At 36.9% G+C, this 26,301-nt stretch overlaps 1 protein-coding gene across 1 annotated transcript in view; it reads right to left on the bottom strand.

Annotated features, from left to right (window-relative positions):
• gabbr1b (gamma-aminobutyric acid (GABA) B receptor, 1b) overlaps positions 1-26,301 on the bottom strand; it is a 325,006-nt gene that overhangs the window by 18,260 nt on the left and 280,445 nt on the right. Inside the window, exons 17-21 of the mRNA XM_030147671.1 lie at positions 19,089-19,221; positions 12,453-12,569; positions 7,256-7,366; positions 4,414-4,507; positions 3,227-3,354 (exon numbers count right to left, since the gene is read on the bottom strand). Of these exons, the coding sequence (XP_030003531.1) occupies positions 3,227-3,354; positions 4,414-4,507; positions 7,256-7,366; positions 12,453-12,569; positions 19,089-19,221 (583 nt within the window). The remainder of the gene's footprint in view (positions 1-3,226; positions 3,355-4,413; positions 4,508-7,255; positions 7,367-12,452; positions 12,570-19,088; positions 19,222-26,301) is intronic.

The following is a 26,301-nucleotide window of genomic DNA, read 5'->3' as shown; positions in this document are numbered from 1 at the left end:
GTGATGTAACTGATGCAATGAACAGCTTCTCAGCATAAGGATTGGACTGTGTTTCAATGAAACAAGGTCATGTGGTCTGATGAGTCCAGACTGGCCCTGTTCCAGAGTGATGGGAACACCGTCATCATCTACAACATTAATTCACCAGTAAAACTAATGGAGTTTCATAAATAACAGTGGATGGACACGCTTGGCTTTACATTCAGTTATTGATATCTTTGCTGAAAAAGTCACTTTTTCTTCAGTTTTCTCTGCTTTTTATATAATAACCCTCACCTTTAATCTGAGCTTTTATAAACATCTACCTGATCAGTAAATTAAATATAGGAAAATGCATAATTTTCACTGAAAAAAAAAAACAAACTTAAAATATAGAGGACAATATTACAATAAATGGACATAAATCACTTAAAAACGGTTATATATAGAGAAAAATTCATTTGTAGAGTAGTACTGGCTCTTTATGGGTTAAGGAATCTGTTCACCTCATTTGTGCCTCATTTTCACACTAATATATTGTTGAAAATAATTGTGAAAATCCTGCTGTTACTGTGATATGACAAGGGATCGGAACCGAAAACAGAGTTAATGAATAAATGTAGAAGCAGTGATAAACAAATGAAGATCATAGTTTTTTCCAGACTCTTAACATTTGCAGATACAGTTAAACATCCGAATGTGAAACTGTTGAGCATCATTGCCTTGTTTCCTTCCCAGATGTTATTTGGTACAGGCTCTGGAGAAATTCTGATTCTTATTTGTAACAACTACTTGATACATGAGACAGTTCTTCCTGCTATGACAGAGCCTCAGATGAACAATTTATTAAAACAGGAGTCAGATCGACTAGAATGTTATGAAGCTAATTTAATGCTTGAAGGACAGCATAGTCTTTCCAGTTTTACCAGCCATAATTTGTTTTATGTGTCTGTATGGCCACAGGATAAACTCTTTTTTGATGGATAAAAGATGCATTGTAAAGTTGAAGTGTGAATCTAACATGATGTGTGTGATATTTGAACCATCCATCAGTTGAATACATTCATTCACATGTCTGCTGCTCTGTTTCAGCCACATCATTTCTCTGTATGGTGTGTGTGCTACAGCTGTCAACCTATTTCTGACACACCAATTTGGCTTTAGAAATGTTTTCACATTCCCTTTCAGGCAGCAGACACCTGAAGAGAAAGGCTTCATGTAAGAAAATAAATAAGCAGCTCACAGTAGAATGTGTCTGCGAGGGTCTTCGACATGTGACTTTATGCCTGATGATGAGCGTATATCTCAGCCCTGTCAAAGCAGGTCTGTGTGCGTCGTGGTGATGCTGCAGAGCCTTGTGCAGCACGCGGCGGTGTCATTATTTAGGACTGCAGAGGCCCATTGGCCAGCTGTGGCCTCATTTAAGACAGATAACTGGGCTGGAGGTGAGTCTCGCCAGCATCAACGGTAGAACTTCCTCAGCAGAGCGTGACAAACATCGAAGGCCGGGTCAAAGACGGACTGGACATGCCCGCTGAGCGAGGCTGCGCTGGAGAAGGATTGGAAGTGAAAGACCAAATCTCCAGACTAACACAGAGTCGGCACAGAAGCACAAGACTGAAAAACACATTAACGTGGCTGACAACAGCTGTAGCCACACAAATCAGCCCTTTTGCCTGGTGAATATATATAGACAGGCCGCTGGAACATTTTGTTTTCACATTTATTCATGAATGCAGGTGAAGCGAGTGCCCTGTTGTATTAGTTTGTACTCTGGTGAATGAATACTATTTTGCATTGCAGTGTTTCTCAGAGGACCGTCTGAGTAAGAGTATAAACGCAGTATAAATTTAATGGGATCTTGTTACCAGTGAAATTTGATCGTAAGAGGCATGTAGATGCATAGCCTTTGAGATGTCACAGGAAAGAACCCCAAACAAATAATATATATTAACCCATAAAGACCCAAATATCCACCATAACTACTGATCTAAAATGTTTAATAACTTTGGAACCACTAATCCTATCAATATGTTAAAATAATTCAGGTAAAAAAAGAATTTGTCTTCTTTTCATGGTCGTCAGATATGACCCATTTGGACATTCAGAGGCTCTGTAGTGAACATGGAAACACCGTCATCTACAACATTGATTCATCTGTAAAACCCATGGAGTTGGATCAATGACCATGAATGGAGACATTTGTTTTTACCTTAAGTTAATGACATATGTTACTGAAAAAGTCACTTTTTCTTAAAGGAGTGATATTTAGTTTTTTTTTAATGGAATTATGTATTTTAAAACATTTCCCTGTGGTCTACATAAACTGTAAATGCTATGCTTGGCTCTGAATTCTTCATTAATTCAACTCCACAGGTCCATCTTCAACCCTATTTCTGAGTAATGACACCAGAAAGGTCGTTTTGAGCACTGGCCCTTTAAATGCAAATATGAGCCACTTTATGCCCCACCCCCTCCAGGTTGTTGGTTGTGCTGCTCTGTCCAGTTCAACCAGCAACTGAACATATTTGGTAATCAGCTCAAAGTTTGGACATATTTTCAGTATGGACTACAACCGCTGCTGCTGACAAACAATTATGTCATACTCAGAGAAATGTTCGTCGGAAGTCTGACCTTATATGTGCAAATTTCGTGATGTAACTAGTTATAGATGTAACAAATTAAGCAGGAATTTAAACAGGTTGTAGAAATCCACTCGATTTTTGCCAAAATGAATCTAAAGATAGCTTTGCATCACCTGGAGGGTTCAAATTCAAACTTTTGGAACTATTAGGGTCCAAATACACAAATAAATGAAGCAAAGTCTAATAAAAGTGGGTTTAGCAAAATATGACCCCTTTAAGTTTTCTCTGTTTTTGATATAATTACCCTCAAATGTAATCTCACCATGGTGATTAATTAAAGCGATCAGTAAATGAAATACAGGAAAATACCTGATTTTGACTGAATGCAAAATAGGATAATATTATGATAAATGGTGATAAATCATTTAAGAAAGGTTAAATAGAAAAAATTATTTGGGAACTGCCACAAAAGTAGCACTGAGTCTTTATGGGTTGATATTATCTACTATAATTTCTCATCTTTGGATTTGCATTATGGGAATTATAGGATCATTACTGACATATACCAAAAATTAGGAACACAGCATTTTAAGATTCTTTCAACATGTGTAGCCTTTCCATCTGTATGAAGTGTCAAACACAGTAAGACACATTGAACTCACAGCAACATTATAGATGGCCATGCCCACGGCGCGGTGGTCATTGATCTTCTCTGTGGAGATGGACTTGGTCTCATAAGCCAGGAAGATGCCGAGCAGCAGCAGCAAGCCTTTATAACCATACACCACACCTGCAGGAGGCAAGATGGAAACTGTTAGTATGGCCCCTTATGTCCCTTAGAGGTCCTACAGTGACTCACTCAGTTTACCTGCAGCAAACATTGACTTATTGTGATTTGTCAGTGGTGTAAACTGTGCAGAAACTGTTTATTTCATCACACAGTTGTATCTAAAAGCCAGCTTAGGTCAGTGCAATTTTTCGTTTGTATAGGGTGTATCAAAAAAAACAAACTTATCCCCAGTTCTACATTTGATAATTTTTGGAATTTTCTTTAATGGATGTCAGTAGGTAGGGGATTGGTGGATATTTGTCCAAATTTACAGACCCAGGTTTTCATGCATGAGTGGGCAGGGGCAAATTGCGCAATCCAAGTTAAAACTGGTTTGTGCGAAGTAGCGGTGGGATTTAAATCCAATCAAAGGTCATGGGAGGAGACAATGGGCATCCATCTTGTTTTCCACAAAATTGCCAGGTTACAGTATTAACACTTCGGCCACCATGTCAATTTCATTTCTTTACCCATGGCAGCTGTTCCTGCCTTTCAAAGTTAATTCAACTTGTTTAGGCGTGGAAATGGGATGGAGGGAGATACGGAAAGATAAGTATGGCAGGATGGATCTCCACTTCCCAGGTTGCAGCCATCCTGTTATTGTAACATGCATTCTCATGTGCAGACAGGTGCTGGAATCTGGGGAGTGCCAACCTCCAATGACCTTTGATTGGATTTAAATCCCATCGCTACTTCACGCAAACTAGTTTTAACTTAAATTGCGCAATTTGCCCCTGCTCACTCATGCATGAAAACTTGGGTCTGTAAATTTGGACAAATATCCACCAATCCCCTACCTACTGACGTCCATAAAAGAAAATTCCAAAAATTATCAAATGCGGAACTGGGGGTAATTTTTCAAAATGTATATATATATATTTTTTTATACACCCTGTGGTTTTCTCAAAACACTGAACGGAAATAAAGCAAATAAAACTAAAATCAAGAGGGATTATTTGTAATTAAATATCCCTGAAATGGCACCATTAAGTGTTAAATGATTTGGGATATTTCTCTCACCCAGCCAGGTGTTCATCTTCTCTGAGCTGCAGTGCTCCAGTAAAGGCTGGATCAGAACATCCAAGTCTCCTTTGGGGGCTTCCCTGGTGAATTTCTGATGAAAACACAAGATACAAATCAGCTCCACACATGCATCATGGTATGAATTCCACCCATTCCACAACACTAACTCATTTAAACCTGCAGCTGCTGAAACTGTATCAAAACTAATTTATTTCATTTAAATGTAATTTTCCTTTTGAGCACAAAATGAATTCATCCTTAAAGAAACTACATTATCAATAACTTCAATCATCTAATAATTACTTAACTCAGTTACAATCATTACTTATTAAATCAAATGTTATATATAAAATTATAAATGAAATGTTAAATTACATATTTGCTGATTCCAGTGTAGACAAAATAATCAACTTGTGTTATTGCCTTTCATCCGTAGGTCAGAGAAAAATGTAGAGTGATACAGAATTAGTATGTGTTTATAGCAGCAGTGGAGGACTTTTCCCCTCTGAAATCCCCATAAGGAGTCCAGAGCTTTATCATTTAGCTCCATTTCCAGTTAAGATAGAAAAGCCGGAGCGCTGGGGGATGAGGAAATGAGGGAGAGGTTGAGTGGTAATGTCATGTTGGCAAAAGTGTGAAAAAAAACCAAAAAAACAATGAATACAATGTTAACTCAAACAGTAGTTGTTATGTGGAGCCACTGCCAACCCATGAAACACACATGACTGTATTAAACTTGTATTAAACTGGTAAATAATACCCATGTTATCACCACAGCAGATGTGTCTCATTAGAGCACAGCCATATTATTTAATTTACAGCTCAAATAGATGCTTATGTGTTCAGTACCTTCTTCTATCACTAGTTTGAGCTCTGGTGCAGTTTAAATTGTTGAAAACTGTTTGACTACTAAGAAAAGGCAATTTCACATTCAATCTTATTACAACAAGACAATAATGTGACAGTGAAATGATCAGTTTTTTTTTTACTTGATCAATGCACTTTAGGGTCCGATCAAGCGAAAGTGAACTTCAACATGAAAAGGTAAATTTTCACACATCATTTATCAAGTGGGCTCATTTTTTTTTCTAAAGATCTCTATTTTATGGAATTTAAAATACCACAAGTAGAAAAAAAGTTACAACCGATTTTATCAATTGTACTTTTTACACCATAGCCATAGCTGGAATTTGATGCTAAAAATCATGTCTATATCTAAATCATGGTCAATGCAATACTGATTTATTAGTCATTCATGCCTGCCGGTGAAAATATTGAAAGAGTAAAAGAATACAAATATTTGGAGATTTTTAACTGATTGATCAGAGGTAGGCTTTAAATGTAATCAGGTTAACTAGAGAGTAAATATCGGAAGAATTTTAATTTTCACAGTAATACATGCTCCATTTTCTATATGGGTCTGATCAAGCGAAAGTGAACGTCAACATGAAAAGTCAATCATTTATCAAGTGGGCTCATTTTTTAGCTAACGATCTCTATTTTATGGAACTGTTATCCTTTTTAAAATACAACTTATAGAAAAAAACAATTGATTTTATCAATTGTACTTTTTACACCACAGCCATAGCTCGAATTGGACACTAAAATCATTTCAAAAAAATTTGAAACTGTATTCAGTCTGTTGATTATATAGATTATTTGGTAAGTTTCAAGCATTAGATTTTCATTATTTTGTGAATATTATTAATATTTATGAGTTTGAACATTTGTAAGTTGCTTAAAAGGCCCTGTCCACATGTTACCACAAAATATCAATTTTTAATTTTCAAGTTACTTATAATTCAGATATTTGAGTGAAACTTTCAGAAAGTAATGATCTTTTGATACATTTTGGGTGATGCATACAATGGTAAAGAGTCATCCACATGTTACTATAGCAACCCGTCCACATGTTTCCACATTCTCATGTCAATAAAACAGACTTCTTAATATTTTTCTCCAAAATTTATTTTCAGCAAAGTTGAACATAACATCTAAAAGGTTTTGTCCTACTTGATATCAATTTCTGTTGAGAACCACATGTTTTGAATGTTTACATCAAGTTTAAAAAAATGATGTCCATTTGTCCATTATACATATTTGAGTAGGTATTTATAAGCACTTTAACATTATGTATAACAAAATTTGGGGAGATAAAACTTTTAGGTGAAAAATGTCAAATTACTGCTCAGTAGGCTAACACATGGACCTGAAACAGACATCAATTTTTTAAGGTGTACACAAACATTCAAAACATGCAGTTCTCACCAGAAATTGATAACAAGTAGGACAAAACCTTTTAGATATTATGTTCAACTATACTGAAAATAAATTTTGGAATAAAATATTGAAAAGCCTCTGTTTTATTGACATGAGAATGTGGTAACACATGGACAGGTTGCCATAGTAACACATGGACAACTCTTTATCATAGAATGCATCACCCAAAATGTTGACTATTTCTTTTAAAACAAGCCAGATATAATCCCAATGCTTTATTTAATGTATTTAATACTAACATAGTGTTATTTACAACTTTGCTTAAAGCTTAAAAAATGTATGTCTGTGCAGTAATTTGACATTTTTCACCTAAAAATTTTATCTCACCAAATGCTGTTATACATAATGTTAAAGTGCTTATAAATACCCACTCAAATATGTATAATACACGTATATAAGTAACTCTGCTTACATGACAGAGACTGCTGAACATCATATGTGTCCATGTGTTACCGCTTGAGCAGACCCTTTAAGAAAAAAATGAAGGTAAAAGTAACTTTTGAACCCTAATTTCTTGGAGTGTGATAAATCAATAGGTAAAATAGGTCGGTGATTATACCTCCACTGTGATATGTAACGGATCCACAATCTGCCAGATCATCAGGGATAGGATGTCGATGCCAAGGAGAACGCCCACAGTAGCGTAGAGTTTCCATGGCTCCAGGTGCTGCTGGGAAACAGGGGGGTGGTGGTCACTACAGCAGCATAGCGAGAGATGATGCAAAAAAAAAATCCTCACAAATCCTCTTTTTCTGATTTTGTAAGGGAGGGATTTATGAAGCCACAAATAGACTAGCCTAAGCTGAACGAGAAAACAATGATCCATCACTAACTGAGGCCAATTCAATCTGCCCTCAGAGCACTGGGCCATGACAGGAAAAGAGAGACAAAGAGGCCATACTGATGAGAGCACACCGCTCCCTGACTCAGTCGATAAATAAAGGTGTTCCTTTATTATTCCACTTTAAAGAAAGAAGGCTTTTGTGGGAAAGGCTCCAAAACTATAAAATGACTATTGATGTTGTTGCATTATTCCACAAGATCAAAGCTTTGTGGTTATTCTACTGGAGTGTATATGGAGAACTGTACAAAGGCAGCGCTGGGATCTGATCCATCTCTTCTGAAGATAATGATTTGCACTGTTCATCACCACCATCACACTTACAGTTGCTCTCATTTTCCTTTGCTGATTCTCTTTCTATCTCCACCCTTTGTCAGTGTGTGGAAGCTGGGAAATGTTGAGCATTCTGTGTGATAAGTGATCATCTGCTCTTCCAGTGTTTCTACTTTAAATAGCATGTTTCTGTCCCACTTTTCTGAGGCATCTTATCCGTTCCCAAAGGTTGCTAGCCCTCATTAGAAAGCATTGCTATGGCCAGGCATGTAGAAGAGGGGGGATGTGAACTGACTATCCAGAGCCCTCAAGCAGTGCTGTCCAGCATCAGCAGGAATTACACAGTCCTATTGGATCAGCCTGCACATACAGTAGACCTCCAGTTCCATTCATGTCCAAGTGAAACGGAAGAGACACGCTCGTTTCTTCTTGGGAAGAGAACTGCCTGTTTAGTTTAGTGCAGAGTTCAGTCTAATTATGCTTTTACAAGTGCTTTAGAGAACTCCAAGAGTAGATTACAGCAGGTGAAGTGTGGTCTGACTGCTCCTTAGGGTCACACTAGTGTTTGAAGTGTTCTGTGGATCCCATTCATTTACATTAACATTAATTCAAGGGACTGTAAAATATGGAAGCAACAGTCATACTTTTAAAGGTTCTACATCACAGGTGTCAAACATGTGGCCAGGCCCGCCAAAGGATCCAGTCTGGCCCGTAGGATGGATTTGTGAAATACAAAAATGACACTGAAGATATTAACAATCGAGGATGTCAAAATCATTTTAATTCAGATTCCACATACAGACCAATTAGATATCAAGTAGGTCAGACCAGTAAAATACTACCATATTAAACCTATAAATAATGAAAACAGCAAATTTTCTCTTTGTTTTAGTGTAAAACAGTAAAATTACATGAAAATGTTTATATTAAAAAACTGTTATTTTATAAAAAAAATGTGAATAACCTGAAATGCCTCAAGATAAATAAATGCAATTTTACCAATATGCTGCCTGTTATTAAATGTTTTGTGTATTTGTAACTGTAATGTAAGTTGTAACGCACATGTAAAGGATAAACTGATAATCTGAGGCATAATATTATTAAAATTGCAGTTGTTTTTCATAAGACGTTTCCAGTTGTTCATGTTATTCTGATTTTTGTAGATGTTAACATTATCATAATTTAATTTTACTTTATTCACTGCAATTATTTTACTGGTCTGGCCCACTTGAGATCATATTGGGCTGAATGTGGCCCCAGGACTAAAATGAGATTGACACCCCTGTTCTACATGGAAGACTTGCACACGTTTGTGTACTTGTGAAGTTTGTGTTTTTGATTTGATGTTTGCTCTAACTTCAGCTCCATGACAAAGCTAATGCCTGTCTCTGTCGCCTACATCCATGTTTACAGTCACAATACCCTGGTTTCTATACAAAACACTAAACACTGTTCCTTCTTCTGTTCATCTACAGCTCTTTAAGCGTACATAAGCAACAGTTAGCTTATAAATGATGTCAACTGATGTCAAAACCCAACCAGTTCCCACCACAAACTTCACATGCACATGCAAAACTTTTTCAGTAAACTTTTAGGCAAAGCATATCTGTTTTAACTGTGCTTACCCTTAAAGGAATGCAATGCTAGTCCCAAACAATGGATTCTACTATGCTTACTAGCTATCATTTTTTAGGCTTAATTTTTTTCAGTTTCTTCTAAGAAAATTTACAGGTCTGAAAAAATGTAAAATATCATTAATGACATAGTTAGTTACATCATATACATCATATAAAATCTCACCTCTGTCCCTGATTATTTCATCTGGACCGGTGAATATGTGCTTGTAATGTTGCTATAGATACTTTGGTGTGAATGAACAGTACTGTGTATGTTTTTGGACACAGTGCTCAGGGTGTAAATGACCTCATTTCCTGAGAGCTTCTTTGCCAGATGGAGATGTATAATCATGGTTAACAGCCAAACTCATCTCTACTAGCATCTGCAACACCTGACAACAAGATGAACATCCCTCTTTGGCTGTTGCTGCCAGATAAGCCTTAAAGGTCCAATGGGTAAGATTTATGGGTTGTCCGACTGCAGAGGGGGGATTTAATATTCACAACATGTTTCCTATTTGGGTATAATTACATGAAAATAAACATTTTTGTTACTTTAGTAAGAGATGTTTGTGTCTATAGAGGGAACAGATTGCCTTTCATGGAGTCTATCCCACAAACTTCCTAATCCTTTTTTCCATTTTATAACAGGTGGCATCCAGCTTTAAGGTACAATACCATCATCTACTACATTTGAGTGTGAATTTCAGTTATTATCTCTCCCGTAATAAAAAAAAATCCATAACGGACAAACCAAACACTAGCTCTAATGTGAACCTTTCACATTTTTAGGTGTCACTGTGAGGTGGGTAAGGCTAGTCAGTTGGTTGCAATCTGCAACATCAACACTAGAGGCTGCAAAAGATACTGAACCTTTAAATGACAGAAAATGCAAACAACAAAGGAAAATATCAATAGAATCTAGATCATGAGCATATCAATTGTTTGTTTACTCAATAGCAGTTGCCTATACACAGGATTCCTACAAGTTTTAGTTTAGTTTAATTAAATTTAAGACCTTTAAATACCTTTTTAAGACTACTTAGAACAGAATTTAATGTCTACTTCACGGCCATACTGGCAAAAAATTTGTGACTCCTAGAATTTAGGAAAATATATTTATTTACTCCAATGCCTTGATTCCCACCGTTCAGTCATTTCTGACTGGGGGCTGAAAAGTTAGCGTTAATGGGTTCCTAATTTCAGTCTAAACTGTCAGGTTGGAACTGGTGGAATTGAGTCAACCAATGTTACTTTCTTTGCAGCTTGGACATTTAACAGACACATTTAAACACAATACAGCCAACAAGTTTATGGCAACATAACTTAAGAAGTACCATATCAAATTTAACACCTTTTTAAGACTTTTTTAAGGCATTAAATGTAGATTTGTAAATTCAAGACTTTTAAGACTTTTTAAGACCCTGCAGGAACCCTGTATACATTTAATCTATCATTCTGACTGAGTATATTACATTGTTTTTCTTGCTATGGAACTGCATTATGCGATACAGTTTGCATTACTCTGCAATGGCTACTTCATGGCATCATCTTTATCTACTGTATACTTATAGAAGATACAAAGAGAACAGAAATCTGCTGCACATGCTAACTAGTTACATTTCTTGCTCTTTGCTCTATGTATTATTATTGTGACTTGTAATTTTTAAATTTCATGTTCTTATCCTGGTTTTTATCCCAGAAACTGTTTTTATCTTCTTGAGGTTTTTATTGTGTTTTATTGCATCTTGTTTTTATTTATTTGATCTTATTTATTTATTTTATCCTTTTACTTATCCATGCTGCTCTATTGATGAATGGTGGAGCACTGAGCACTTTTTATCTTGACACTCGATCATGTACCTGCCTAACAGGTTCAAAGTGTGTTTTGTTGTATTGCCAAATGCAATTACTGTCTGCAAAACAAATCTACCTATGGGTTTAAATCAAGTAACCTCGAACCTTGAACCTTGTGGTATCTCTGTAGCAGCTGTACCATGGATATACACAAGCAGCAAGCCTTTTCCTTACAGCGTGTTGTACAGAAGCACTGCACAAAATCTGCACCCATAGCTTTAACCACAAAACTTATGTACCATAGACTGTCACACAAAGGAAGAGGTTTAAAAGTCTCAACATTAGACATTACAAAAACATCGCTGCTGATTTTCAGAGTTTTCAGTGTGGTAATAGGGTCGTTAAAGTGTGCGACATCTCCTCCGTTACAGAAACGCTCATAACAACTGATCTCATGTTAGCCATTAAACCCACAGCTGACTGCTGGGAAGCGGTTATAGTGGCAGATGCTGTCAAAGCACAATAGATAAAGACAGAAACACTGAGCGTGCTCACACAGGGGACTGCCTTGGATTTTGATATTAAATCTGCAAGCATAGCCCCCCCACCCCTCCAGAGAGAGGAGGCCACAGCGGAGGCAGCAGCACAGGCATTAAACGAGCTAAAGTGAACTCAATCACTTTTGACAGAGTCCTCGATAAAATAATCCTGCTTGATAGGCTTTCTCCAACTAAGGATATTCATAAATATGCAGTAATGGGCTGCATTTCTCTGCCGGGAGGACTCTTCTTCTTCTTCTTCTGCCTCACAGCGGGAGTGTCCGCTCTGAGACGTCCTATCTGACATGTCCTTTTCCACACATTAGACAGCACCGGCAGGAGGGGGGATAGACCATGAGGAACAAGGGGAGGCCTTTCACCACCGGGACCAATTGGAAGAGTTCAGCAGCCAGGCAGCATGACAAATAGATGCTACACAATGCTCAAGGGCAAGCAGTAGGCCAGCTCTTTCTCTGTGGGCCAGCTACAGGAGTAAGGGAGTGAGTAAATGTAAAAAGATAACACTCCGTTGGGGAATACTTCATCTCGAGCTCTGCAGCATGCCCTTGAAGCAGATGACGATTAACAAGCGTAAAGCCAAACCCCCATCTTGACTTGGCACGAGAGCTCACGGCAGACTTAATTGTTCACTCTTGTTAATCCACAGCTTCAAATTCCCGTCACATTTACCTTCCTTTTATCCTTCTTCTCATCCTTCTTGGTGAAGACAGTGTGGACCCACCAGATCTTGGTGAACATGCTGCCGTACGCGAGGCTGAAGCCCAGACCGAGCAACCACAGGCGGAACTGCCGGAGAAGAACAGAAATGAAAGGGTTCATAATTAAACAGATTAATATATCAAATAAATGAATCAAATCAGCTCCTCAGTCACTCTCCATCATTAAGCCCTATTTGAATTTAATAGCCTTTCAGAAGTGACCTTGAAATGAAAATGACCGTCTCTCTTCTATTGAGTCCTCGGTAATGCAGCAGTCATAGTACAAGTCTGCCTCCGCTGTGGAGAATGAACAATGAAATGACCAGAGAAGTGTTTGACTTTAAATCAAAGTTTAATTCCAGGTGGAGAAGGTCATTGTGTATCTGAGTATGACATTTTATTAGGATGTCCGCTGAAACTGTGAAGCCAATAATAAAATCGAAACTTTCCTCTCAACTGTTAAAACACTAGAAGGGCTCAGTTTATTGACTGTGGTTGTGTGATGTCCCATAAGTAAAGTCATGACTGTTTAACCGTGTTTTTGTCGCAATGAAAACTATATAAAAAACTATTCTGGTGTGAATATAATTCAGGCACTTTCTCAGATCATGTCATTACTAATGAAGGAGATCAGTGACAGGACAGTAGTTTTATTATAACAGAAAATGTAAAGAAGCATTCCTGGATTTCAAGACCTGTTTCCACCTCATATTAATTTAATATGTACAGTATGTAGATCCATTATCTCAGTAAGGAGATAATGGATTGTTTCTCCAGGTATCAATTTTTTAATATATCCAGCATCATTATCTAGATTGTGCTCGTAGTATTTTATTGTTTTATTTATTTCATTCTAAGGGACCGTGTGCAATATTAAAAATAAATGTTACAATTTAATGCACTGTACCAGAGTTAGCCTTAAGGGTCATTTTCATCTGCACTCCCCTGACAGCTCCTAATTAAAGCCTTCACATACAAAACACAACTACACCATAAACTAAAGAGATAAAACCATCCAAGACTAATTACCATGCATCACAAACAGCTTGTCAGTACAATGAGGATATGATACACACCAAAAGCAAGGGTATTTGCAGGGAAAATGAACACAATACAGGTTCAAATAGAAAATTTGGAAGAGTGTATGGTGATAGAATGGAGTAACTTTTAGCAGATTTATCAGTTTACACACAAAGTTATTGACTGGACTCCTGATATGATCTGGTATTGAGTTTCACTGAGTGGTGATTCTCAGAGGAAGTCATAGGCAGTGCTACAAAAGAATAAAGCAGAATGTGTTTTCTAGAGGATGTTTTTTTTTTTTTTTTACCTTACTAAACAACAGTAAACAACCGAAACTGGTAATCTGTTGCAGTAGCCCTTTGATGAACTGGTGACTCCAGCGTCCCAGAGACTCTCGAGGATTAAGAGGTTTGGAAAACGAATGAATTCACTATTCTATTTTCCTTGCAAAGGGACTACAGTAATGGAAAAAAAAATATTAGACCGTAAAAAGTCATCAAAAACAATGGTTATGCAATCAAGTACTGTCTCCTGTGTGTATCATGTGACTAAAACAGACAGAAAAGAAAACATGGAATGCCTAAAAGAACTGTTTTTGTCAGTACAATGCTATAGATATTGATGTGAGAACTCAAGTGATTTTGGTTATTATCAAGAAAACATGGAAAATGGATAGATGTCAGCGCTGAAATGAAACTCTTATGAGCTATTTTTGTTGTTATCATTATATTTGTCCAAACAAATGTACCTTTAGTTGTACCAGGCATTAAAATGAACAAGACATTGAAGAAAACAAGGATGGTCTAATAATTTTTTCTGCGACTGTATACCATGGGTAACTTAAAAACAGTACCTGCATTTACTGATCATCCTCCAGAGTCCTAAACACACTCATTTCTAGTTTTAGGCTCTACCTAGAAATGCTCTATTTCTAGAATTATGACTCCACTGACTCCATTAACTGTAACCCAACGACCCAACTGAGGCAGATTTGGGAACAGGAAACCGATATGCCCACACCGTATGATCAGCTTTATGCCAGGCATGGCTCATAACAATGTAAGACCCTCTTTTAATAATGGATGACACAGCTAAATTTAACCCAGACATACATGACAGGTATAACAGGTACAATAAGTCACCAGCTAATCACACCCACACTCACATGTTTGGTCCTGCTGGAGTTTCACAAGTTGGAAGAATCTACGTCACTGAAATTAATCTTAGCTCTAAACGTCTCACAGCTATACCTGGATATCCACATGATACCTTGTCTGTTTGCCTTAGCTTTCACTTCTTTGCTCATTTTATGACTTATTTTACTTCATTGGAAGCATCATCTTGCCAAAAATAACCCCACAATATTTAGTGTAAGGATATATTAAATGACATTAACATGAAAAGATTAGATTTTTGCTAATGGACCCAATGAAAAGACCTGGAAACCCTTTATAGAGCAGCTGAATAGAAAGCCACCCAAAAAAATTAGATGTGGGCCGGTGGAAATCCCATAGAATATTTGTGGTTTTGTTTATGTGTGGTTTCATGTGGATAAGTGGGGAAGGTTTCTGTTCAGCAGGTTATACAGAATATTTCTGTGTATCTACTGTTAACCTGCTTTTTCGTACCTGAAAAGAGGGAGGGATTGGACTCTTATTGCTGTTGTTGATGTCTATTTGTTGGGCAAACAGCCAAACTCTCCATGAAACTATGGATTTGTTATTGACTACTGTGTAAAATACCAGTAGGAAATCAATACAGAGAGGGAAAAAAAAATACAACAGCAAAAATCAGAAAAGCAGGGGCAGAGATTTTTGTTGTTAGACATGGTTAAACCTAACATACATTTCCTACAATGCAGCCACAAGTTTCTTTTCCTCTTTTCTGAACCCCCGTGTCTTTTGGAGCGTTTTTCTTATTGTTTACCTTGTAGTCTCTCTCCCTCTAGTTGTCAAAATTACAAGGTGCAGCACCTTGAACCTTAACAGAACTTTACCAGCTTATACGGTCTGCATCTGCTAACACCAGACTACTATTTGCTTGCAGATCTCATCCTTTCCCTTCCTTTACACATTCAGTACAGCAGTAACTGGAGCTGTGGAGATTGAAGCTGTGACATGTCATGACAGGCTGTCAACACCTCTAAAGAGTACATTACACCCTCTGACACCATGCCTGGTCATACTGTGGACTGTTAGGTGCTAAAGCTACATGAGTGTTAATGCCTTTACTGTTCACTTGCTTTAATACAAAAAAATCCCAAATGGGATCTTCTTCATAGGGGCATCAGGAGACCTATCGGTAACATCCGCTGATGAAGACCTGTTTGATTTAAAGCTTCAGCATAAGCCAGTAAAATTATTTAAGACTTGATTTCAGAATAATTTGTGATATGATATTCACTGATACGCAATTTGATGCATAACAGTGACTCCTGCTGGAAGAATATCATTTAATTCATTCTCATTAGGCAGAAAAATAGGAGATGAAGGGGGCAGACACTGGTCCAGTCCCAGTCCAGGACTTAAACCCTGATCAGTAAACCCTGCTCTGACTGTCAGCTGGTCTGGGCTTGAGTTGATACACAATGGAAAGGGGCAGCACTTTACTACACTTCACTTGTCATTACTTTGATGACTACTACTCCCCCCAAGCAATTGGACTGACTCATATGGAAGCTGCTCAGGCTCTTTTATGTAGACAAGAGGTTAAATAATGAATTTACTGTTTTTTTAAACCAGCAAAATTAAAGGAAAATGAAAACAAATGCTTGGTGAATTGCGAAGTCACGTTTCTGCATTCCTTTAAGGCTTTTATAAGTCATCTTAAATTCTTGTTAAAGCAGTGTTTCTGTCTAAATAGTGGCAAAACAGCTTCAAGTTGTTCCTGGTAAGTTCATGTTTAATGGCACAACACTGAACTATGAGGAATTCCCTCGGGTAAAGTTTGTGGATTTACCGAAAGTGGTCATAAGGGCTCAAAATGTCAGCACTAGAGCCCTCGGCCTCTTCTGGATTTGACATTAGAACAACCCTAAGAACTCAGCGACTTACTGGGAACATGCCCCAAGGTCCACCACACTGTAACTGTGGGTACTGTGAAGTCCACAGGTCAGCAAGGTTGGAGAATTAGTCCATTAAGTATAATATTTTTAGGCAAGGTGAATTATAAATAAGATTATAATTACGTTGAATGTTTTGCCAGATTATATTGTTTATTGTTTCTCAACCAATTACTTACTTTCTGGCCAAAATAAAAGTCCAAAACCTAATATTTGTGATTACAGGATGCATTCACTATGACATCCTTTACGCCACACAATGCTTATGCGGTATCACAGTTAATGTCACAACATTCATTTCTGTCCAGAGTTGCATTCATTTTTTTTGCTAGGATTTTGTATTGATGATAGTCAGACTGGTGTGTAAAGTTTAACCCATAAACACCCAGTGCTACATTTGTGGCAGTTCTAGAATGAATTTTTCTCTATATTTAACCTTTCTTAATTGATTTATCATAAATTATTCTAATATTATCCTCTGTATTTTGCATTTTTCAGTGTAAATCATGTATTTTCCTATATTTAATTTCCTATATTTAATTAAGATACTCATGAAAACTTAGAGTAAATTCAAAGGTTATCATATAAAAATAGAGAAAACTGAAGAAAAAGTGACTTTAAAAGCAAAATATATAATTTACTGAACCCAGTGTTTCCATCCACTGTCATTGATCCAACTCCATGGGTTTTACAGGTGAATCAGTGTTGTAGAAGATGACAGTGTTCCATGTTCACTACGGAGCCTGTGAACGTCCAAAAGGGTCATATCTGATGACCATGAAAAGATGAAAAACTGTATTTTACACTAATTATTTACACGTATTGATAGAATTTGTGGATCAACAGGTATCAAACAGTTTACATCACTAGATGGTTTTGGTCAGTGGTGGATGTTTGGGTCTTTCCTGTGGCTTCCTGTGGCTCAGAGAATAGACTTTAAAACAGCTCTGCTCGTTTATAAGTCTGTCCATGGTCTAGCACCAAAGTACATCTGTGACATGTTGGTCCCATATGAACCATCTCAGACCCTGAGAACCTCATGGACTGGTCTTTTGCTGGTGCCCAGAGTCAGGACTAAACAGGGTGAAGCTGCGTTTCCGTTCTATGCAGCTAAACTCTGGAACAGTCTTCCTGATGATGTGAGACAGACCTCTACTGTGACAATGTTTAAGTCCAGGCTGAAAACAGCTGTTCAACTGTGCACAGAACAACTGAAAGGGTTCTATCTGCACTCTGACCTTTTACTTTGTTTTAATTAATTATTATTTATGTTTTATTGATAATGTTTTAATTGTAATTATGTGTTTTTAACCTGTCTCTTTTCCATTTTTGTAAAGCACTGTGAATTGTCTGATGTATGAATTGTGCTATACAAATAAATCCGCCTTGCCTTGCCTTTATGGGTTAAATAAGTTTAATCAGAAATTAGAAATAACACATGAGAAGCTACTGCATCACTTAAAGAATTCATTTCCAGAAACATATTAATCCAGTGTCTTTCAACTTTGGACCCCACGTGGGGTGGCCTGTAATTCGAATGGGGTCACCTGAAATTTCTATTATTTGATAAAAAAAAACAAAACAAAACAAAAAACAATTTAGAAATAAAAAATGTATGGTGAGTTTAGAGGGACAATCACAATCCATAAAAAACATGACAAACTGTGAAGCTGAAACTGAAGCACTGTGGTACTGTTTATCTGTCAAATGTTCATTGTGGTCAGTTTCAGATGCTACAGCTCTTTCATAATTCATAGTTTGAGTTCTTGTTTGTTCAGTATTAACTGTCAGCCTTGTAAATCCAAGCTGGACGGACTGTACATATCCTGACCAAGGAAAATCAAATTCTCACTTTGTGCAGTAATCTACACCTGGCTGTTCTGCCTCCATCCATAATAATATACATTATATAGACTAAATGTCATCTAAAATTAACATTTATTTGCAACATAGTATAGCAAACTATTACATGATCAAAAAATAATAATTTTAGCCCAAAAAAAATAGTCTCTGTTTTGAATGTCTGGGGTTGCCAGAAATTTATGATGTTAAAATGGGGTCACAAGGCAAAAAAGGTTGGAAACCACTGTATTAATCACTGCAGTCTGTCCAGTGGAAAGTGCTTACCATTTTGCTTAGGTACATTCAGGGGACTTTACTTGGCATTTTTTGTGTGTTTCACAATACAGTTAAGTGCTAAAGGACAGATGTCTTAACTTGTCTTGTTTCTGTGTTTCAGGTGCGATTTATTGTCCATCACTTAATAGAAAATTGTGTTTAGTTATGGGCTCTGAGGTAATGAAAAAAAACCTGTACAGACATTTGAATTAAACACATACCTCCCATAGATGTGCATGCTATATGAAAATGAGTCCTGACAGTCTGTTTGAACATGTACTGCAGTGGGAATGAGAGGGGTTTTGTTTTACTCCCTGAACACAGAGGCCAGTAGAGATAATGATCATGGTCTATTTCAGTTCTGGTTTGTTAAATGTAAACTAGGGTGCAACTTTCAGAATTTACCTGGCAGACAACAGGAAACTGCCTCCTGTGGACATGAAGACCATCAATGCCCAGAGGGAAGACAGCAGCCAGAGCCATCATGCAGCCCACCGCGGTCATGTTGTTCAGGTAGGGCTGGGAGTTCTGTATGTATCTGCAAAAACAAACAAACAAAACAGAAAATCATTACAAAAGACAGAACTATGTATCAACATACCCACAAAATGATCCCCACAAGGGAAATGAAGATAACTGTTCTTTCTAATTTGACTCCACTGGGACCTTAAATGACACTTTAAGTGCTGTATATGTCAACCTGTTAATGCAACCTTAACCTAAGGGTGCAGAAATACGAACACTTAAACTGATAATAACACTTGAACCAGATTCCACTTCATTGTTTTTATCACTCACTTGTCACTTGACAGTTAAACATCCATTAATATTCAGTGGGTTCAGGTGGTTACTCCTTAAATGACACTGATTTTAATGTTTTCACTTCTTCACTTCACACCCCACCACTATGTGAACTGTACTTTATTTCTATTAATAGGAATATGAATAATAGGGATGGTTAAACAGATGAATCATAGCCCCCACTGTGTGTTTTTGGCATCACATGGGTGAAGAGATGGACACAGTGTTTTTCACTAACAGTTTTTCAGAGCAATAAAATGATAAACAAGTCTTTCTTTGGGGATTTTGAAATGAAAATCAAATCCAAATATTATTCATGATGATTGTTCTTGTATATATATATTTGTAGCTTCACTGGATGGTGTAAAAAAAAAAGGTTGCTTTTTTTAACTTCAACCTTTCCAGTAATGTGTCCAAGAATGTCTGTATCTCTATTAAAGTGCATTAGTAGTGCGTCATACATGTAGAGGAAAAGCATTCATTGAAGGATTCGTGGTCATTTTTCAATGTGTTCTTCATTTTGACCTTCATTTTACCGGTAAGGCACAGCATAAAGCACTATTACAACAGAAGACATTAATCAGCGGTAGAATAATACTTGATACCTGATGAAGATACATAAAAACAGACCCCCAGTGTTTCACAAATGATGCTTTCAGGTGGGCTCATGTCTTATTAAGGGAACTTAATCTTCCATTTGCTCCCTAGTGTGTGGTGTGTTCCTGCATTTTCAGCTAGAGATGGGTTAAATACAAAGGGTCAGTTTCAGTCTATGTAGCATGTCCACATATACACTGTGGCCCGTAAAGGTGGGATCATTTAGTTTTCAGACACATTCTTCTTTTCATTCCTATTCATACACACCAGTAATCACCTCTGACCAGTTGCTATGATTACATACTGAGTCCTTGTATCAAGGATGAATCACACTGTCACAATCATTTCATGAGAAGAGGTAAAAATATTTTATTCCAACTTTATGGGCAACAGTGTACAATAGCTTGACAAATCAAGATTCTTAAAATAAAGTTTCTCAGCTTTTCATTGACATCAGATATGACTCATTTTGACATTCAGAGGCTTCGTAGTGAACATGGAAACACCATCATCTTCTGCGACACTGATTCACCAGTAAAACCCATGGAGTTTGACAGATGACAGTGCTCCGGTTTTACATTCAGTTAATGATAAATTGTTGGTCACTAAATGAATTAACGGACAATACCTATTTTTCACTGAAAAATTCAACATACATAGGTTAATATGGTAATAAATGGTGATAAATCACTAAGGAATGGTCAAATGTGAAGAAAAACATCATTTGGAAGTCACAGCAAAAATAGTTTTGGGTCTTTAAGGGTTGGTGTGTACTAGACAATTCCACTAATTTCATTTTTTCCAGGTTTAATTTAAGTTTTACTTCTTGCATCTGTTCACTCAACATTTAATATTAGTTTTAAAGGACTCATATTTTGTTAAACCCACTTTTATTAGTCTTTGGTTCATTTATTTGTGTATTTGGACCCTAATAGTTCCAAAAGTTTGAATTTGAACCCCCCAGGTGCTGCAAAGCTATGTTTACATTCATTTTGGCAAAAATCGAGTGGATTTCTACAACGTGTTTTAATTCCTGCTTAATTTGTTACGTCTATAACTAGTTACATCATGAAATTTGTACATATAAGGTCAAGACTTCTGATGAACATTTTTCTGAGTATGACATAATTGTTTATCAGCAGCAGCAGCGGTTGTAGTCTATGCTGAAAATATGTCCAAACTTCGAGCTGATTACCAAATATGTTCAGTTGTTGGTTGAATGGGACAGAGCAGCACAGCCAACAACCTGGAGGGGGTGGGGCATGAAGTGGCTCATTTGCATTTAAAGGACCAGAGCTAAAAACAACCTTTCTGGTGTCATTGCTCACAAATAGGGTTGAAGATGGACCTGTGGAGTTGAATTAATAAAGAATTCAGACCCAAGTATAGCATTTACAGTTTATGTAGACCACAGGGAAATGATTTAAAATGCATAATTCCATTTAAAAAAGCAAAACATCACTCCTTTAAAGTGTGTGAGTTTTTATCTTTAAAACAAGTCTTAACTCTGACCTTTAATGATTTACATTGTGGGGTCCTTGAATTGTCCCTGTAGCTCAGTCCAGTGACAGATTTACATCCCCATTCACTCACATATGTCTATAATGTATAATGTCTCCACGTGTTTAGGAGACATTCATATTAACCTTAACTGAACCTAACTCTAATGTAACCTTAAAACGAGTCTCATCTGTCACATTTAATGATTTATGTTATGTGCATTATGTCCCTACGAGTGATGTGTAAAGAGATTTACCTTCTCATAAAGCAAGGAATGCATGGCTGCACACATAATAAAACAAAAAAAAAGCTGCTTTGGGTAACAATAAAAAAGGAAATTTTAAAAATGCACAGACGTGTTAAAATACACGTACACCCACACAGGCAGTGTCATGCACAGATGGATATTTCTGTCTGTCAAAGGCTCTATCTCCCAGTGCACATACAAACAGACACACAAAGCTCCTCACTGTCATCTTCCTGCTGTCAGAGTCAGACTGTCAGCCGCCCTGGAATATTAGCTGTCTGTCAGAAATAGAAAGCGCACTGTGTCTGGATCTATCCGTTTGCCTCATATATAGACTTTTTACTTACCCTCAGCACACACATAGAGCACTGTAAAGGTTCATCACATCTCATATTGATAGAAGCTTTCCTATTAAATGTGTCTTTTTACATTTAATGAGCCTTTTTCCCTCCTAATTGGCCTCCCTTTTATAGGCAGATACTTCACAAAAACAAAACAGAAGGGAAATTTGTTCATCTTCACCAGTGTTAGCTGTTATCAAAAGCTGCAAAAATTCAAGCGTGATACATACATACTAAAAGACTAGAATCTCACCTTGAGTTTAGTATCTTAATTTATTAGTTTTAGTAATTTATATGGTTAGTAATTTATATAGTTTATTATTCAGTACACCAATGAAGAGCAGGCTAATGCTGTTGTGGGCGTAAGTATAATGATGTCCTAATTATAACTCATAAATAAATACAAGCATGAACACTTGGTATCTATCTATCTATCTATCTATCTATCTATCTATCTATCTATCTATCTATCTATCTATCTATCTATCTATCTATCTATCTATCTATCTATCTATCTATCTATCTATCTATCTATCTATCTATCTATCTATCTATCTATCTATCAAGTTCATAGCTAGGTGTCTTTTTTTGGTTTGTTTCCTTGTAATTGCTTTAGAATGAACTGTTTTCTTCAGGGTTCGTACACATTTTTCAAGGTCAAATTCAAGCACTTTTAAGTTTGTCCAGGACAGCACCTTATCCCTGGAATAAAATATATATCTACAGGAATACATATACTGATTATTGTTTTTACTTTTTACCACAATGTACATTGTATTATGCTATAAACATCTAAAATTATGTTTCATGATAGCAAAAAGTTTAGAAATAACCCCATAAATACCAAAACATCCACTGATGTAAGGGTTTAATACCTGCTGATCCACTAATCCTATCAATATATGTAAATAATTGGTATAAAATGCAGTTTGTCATCTTTTCATGGTCATCAGATATGACCCATTTGGACGTTCAGAGGCTCTGTAGTAAACGTGGAAACACCATCATCTCCTACAACGTTAATTTACCAGTAAAATCAATGGAAAACCAAATGACAGTGACTGAAAACACTTGGTTTATGTTCAGTTAAAGATAGATTTGACTGAAAAAGTGACTTTTTCTTCAGGTTTCTCTGTTTATAATATAATAACCATCAACTGTACTCTGAACTTTTATGAACATCTACATGATCAGTAAATTAAATGTTGGAAAATACCAGATTTTCACTGAAAAAACCCCCACAAAATACAGAAGATAATATTACAATAAATGGTGATAAATCACTTAAGGAAGGTTAAAAGAGAACTGACACAAAAGTAACACTGGGTCCTTAGGGGTTAAAGGGGAACACAAAGTTTTATCCCAAAAAAAAGGGGAGGCCACTTGGCGCTCTTCAGACACATTGACACCGAGACAAAGATTAAGATAAAACTGTGCCTGGAGTCGACCTGAGAACACCCGCTAATTTTTTGACATAAAGTTGTATTTTTAAAAATGTATTACCTCTCTGTAAAGTAGCTTTGGCTTGGCATCTAACCTGGTAGAGTTAATATTAAAAACAAATAAATAAATCACATCATAGATGTAGAATTACTGGCACTTTCAAGCAATTTTACTAAAATTCGAGCATTTTTAAGAATTTCAAGCACCCGTACAAACCCTGTATCTTGGCCTCTGTATGAAATATCTTGATAAATACACTAATCCATTACATAAGCTTTTGTCTTATATAACTAGTGAGAGTCTGTCTACTGTTAGGTTTCATTCTGGTTATCATGGAGGGGCATGAACACTGATCATGCACCATACCTCAGTGTGTGTGTCCATCTCTCACACTAGTCTGATTAACATTTTAACTTGTGTTTATCAGGCAGGTCTTCTCAGGCTTTGTGACTAAAAGGCATATTATCTCATATATCCACTCCTGGCTAAATGAACTGTTTCATTTAATTATAACATTGATGAAATCCACAATATTATATTGAATATAACTGGATAGCTGTCATCTTCATCCAACACAAGAAAATAATAGTTTTGGCACAAATGGCTGCAACTACATACACACATCAGTCACACTTCTATACATATTCTTTTCATTTTCACACACAACATTATTATTGTTGTCAGGACTAAAGACTTATTGATTTCAATACAATTGAAAACTGTTACTTTGACAAGGAGTGTGTGTCCTTTTGTGAACAGCACGACTCACAAATGACTGTATTGATATTTATGACACTTGAAAGGTATACTAAGGATATCTCTATGGAATTCCATTTTGGTGCATTGACTCTGACAATTAACTAGGTGATGGATCATCTGCAGGCCATTATATGTATTTCTTAGGCACTCTGTGCAAAAACAATTTTTGCAGGCGAAGAAAGGACTCTATCTTATCATTCTTCCTTCTGCAGGTTCTCGACAGGTGGAATCTTTCTTAACAAACCAAAACAACATGCAAAACAAAAACAGAATCTTGCTCAGTAGACTGCAGCTTTGAAAGATACCGACTGGATTTATCTAGCTCAGACAGCTGCAGCTTCATGTTCGCCTAGGCCAGTGTATTTCTGCACAGAATGAGGGCTGTGTGTTTTGACCCCTATTTCTCACAGTGTATTCCTGTTATGGGGAAAAAATGGCGTTGGCTTTGATTTAGTGTTGCGTGTTGGGTTTCACTCCTGCATCACTAAACGCCTGCACGGCACATCATCAACACACATTTTGCTTTCATTTTATTCACCACAGCAACTGTTTATAGGTATACTGCCTATACAGAGCGATAATGGTCTACACACATACACATCACCTGTGTTTGTCTGTGATTTGGTGCTGAGCAGGTAATCTAACGTATGGTTATCACTGTACACAGCTGCTGCTAGAAACAAGGCTTATAACTTATATGTCTGCGAGTCAAAACCTGTGCTGGGAAGAACGGCGTTACTAACAGCGTCATTGTTTTCCAGTAACAGGTAATGTAATTAATTACTATTTGAAATGTTATGATGCTGTTACCATTACTGGCTGTGAATGTGGCGCGTTACTATGCACTGATATCTAACAGCTGTTATCCATCCTGACTTGCTCAGCCAGGCACTAGAGGTGTGACGTTTCGCAGACGAGTCAACTCTTTTCAGATTCAGATTCAGATTCAAGTTTATTTGTCATTTCAGCATATAAAAAATACACAGAAATGAAACATTGTACTCAGGTCCCCGACTGTCAGCAGCATTTAGTAAATAGTATAAATTACTGATAAAATTATAAAAATAATAAAATACTGATACAAAATAGCAATAACAATACCCCCCCAAATTACCTATAAATAACTAAAAACTTTTATTTCTAAAGTTCACAGCAGTAAAGTGCCAATTTAAAGTGCATTCCGGGCTCAAGTTCAGCAGGAGTTCATTATTCTTTTGAACGGCTCTTTTAAGTGAATGATAAGAACCGATTCGCAGTTGCGACCCGTTCTTATATTCAAATTGCCCACACTGTCTTCATGCTTCACCTGTGTGCCCCATGAGTCTGAGCTGTCCACGCTGCCTTCACGTGAACGACTAATGACATCCCCAAGTTTGAGTTGTCTGCAGCACACCCCACTCACTTGAACGCGAGTGACTGACAAAAATGAAGATGTGGGATTAACTAGAGGAGCATCTTCTTCCTATAAATGCAGATCCCCTTATGTGGTGGAAAAGCCAGGCCCCGGTGGAGCCCAGCCTTACCAAAGTCATGGTTAAGTAGCTCCGTTTAGTGGGAACATCTGTTCCATCTGAATGAATATTTTCTCTAAGACAGGACTAATATTATCAGAGAAGTCACCTCAAGATGCAAAAGTGAGCTCACTTGTCTTCCTTAACTCAAATTTGCCAAAGAATAAGAGGGAGAGGCAGTAGAACCCACAAAAGATGACACTGCTTTATTATTTCAGGGATAATGTCTTTAATTTTGTTCACACTACAATAAGTATGAAGTTAAATGAAGTACCATCTGTGCTGTTCTACTCTATGAAACGGGCCCGTGAAAAACACTCAAAAATCTGTTTTCTTTTACATATTTGAAGGTTTTTCAAAAAAGTAACGCAATAATTAATTTCCCTTTTAACCAATTACATTAATGAAGGAGTAATTCA

This window comes from Sphaeramia orbicularis, chromosome 11 (assembly GCF_902148855.1).
Source record: "Sphaeramia orbicularis chromosome 11, fSphaOr1.1, whole genome shotgun sequence".
Taxonomy (NCBI): Eukaryota; Metazoa; Chordata; class Actinopteri; order Kurtiformes; family Apogonidae; genus Sphaeramia; species Sphaeramia orbicularis.
This window is presented reverse-complemented; position numbering and strand designations above follow the sequence as displayed.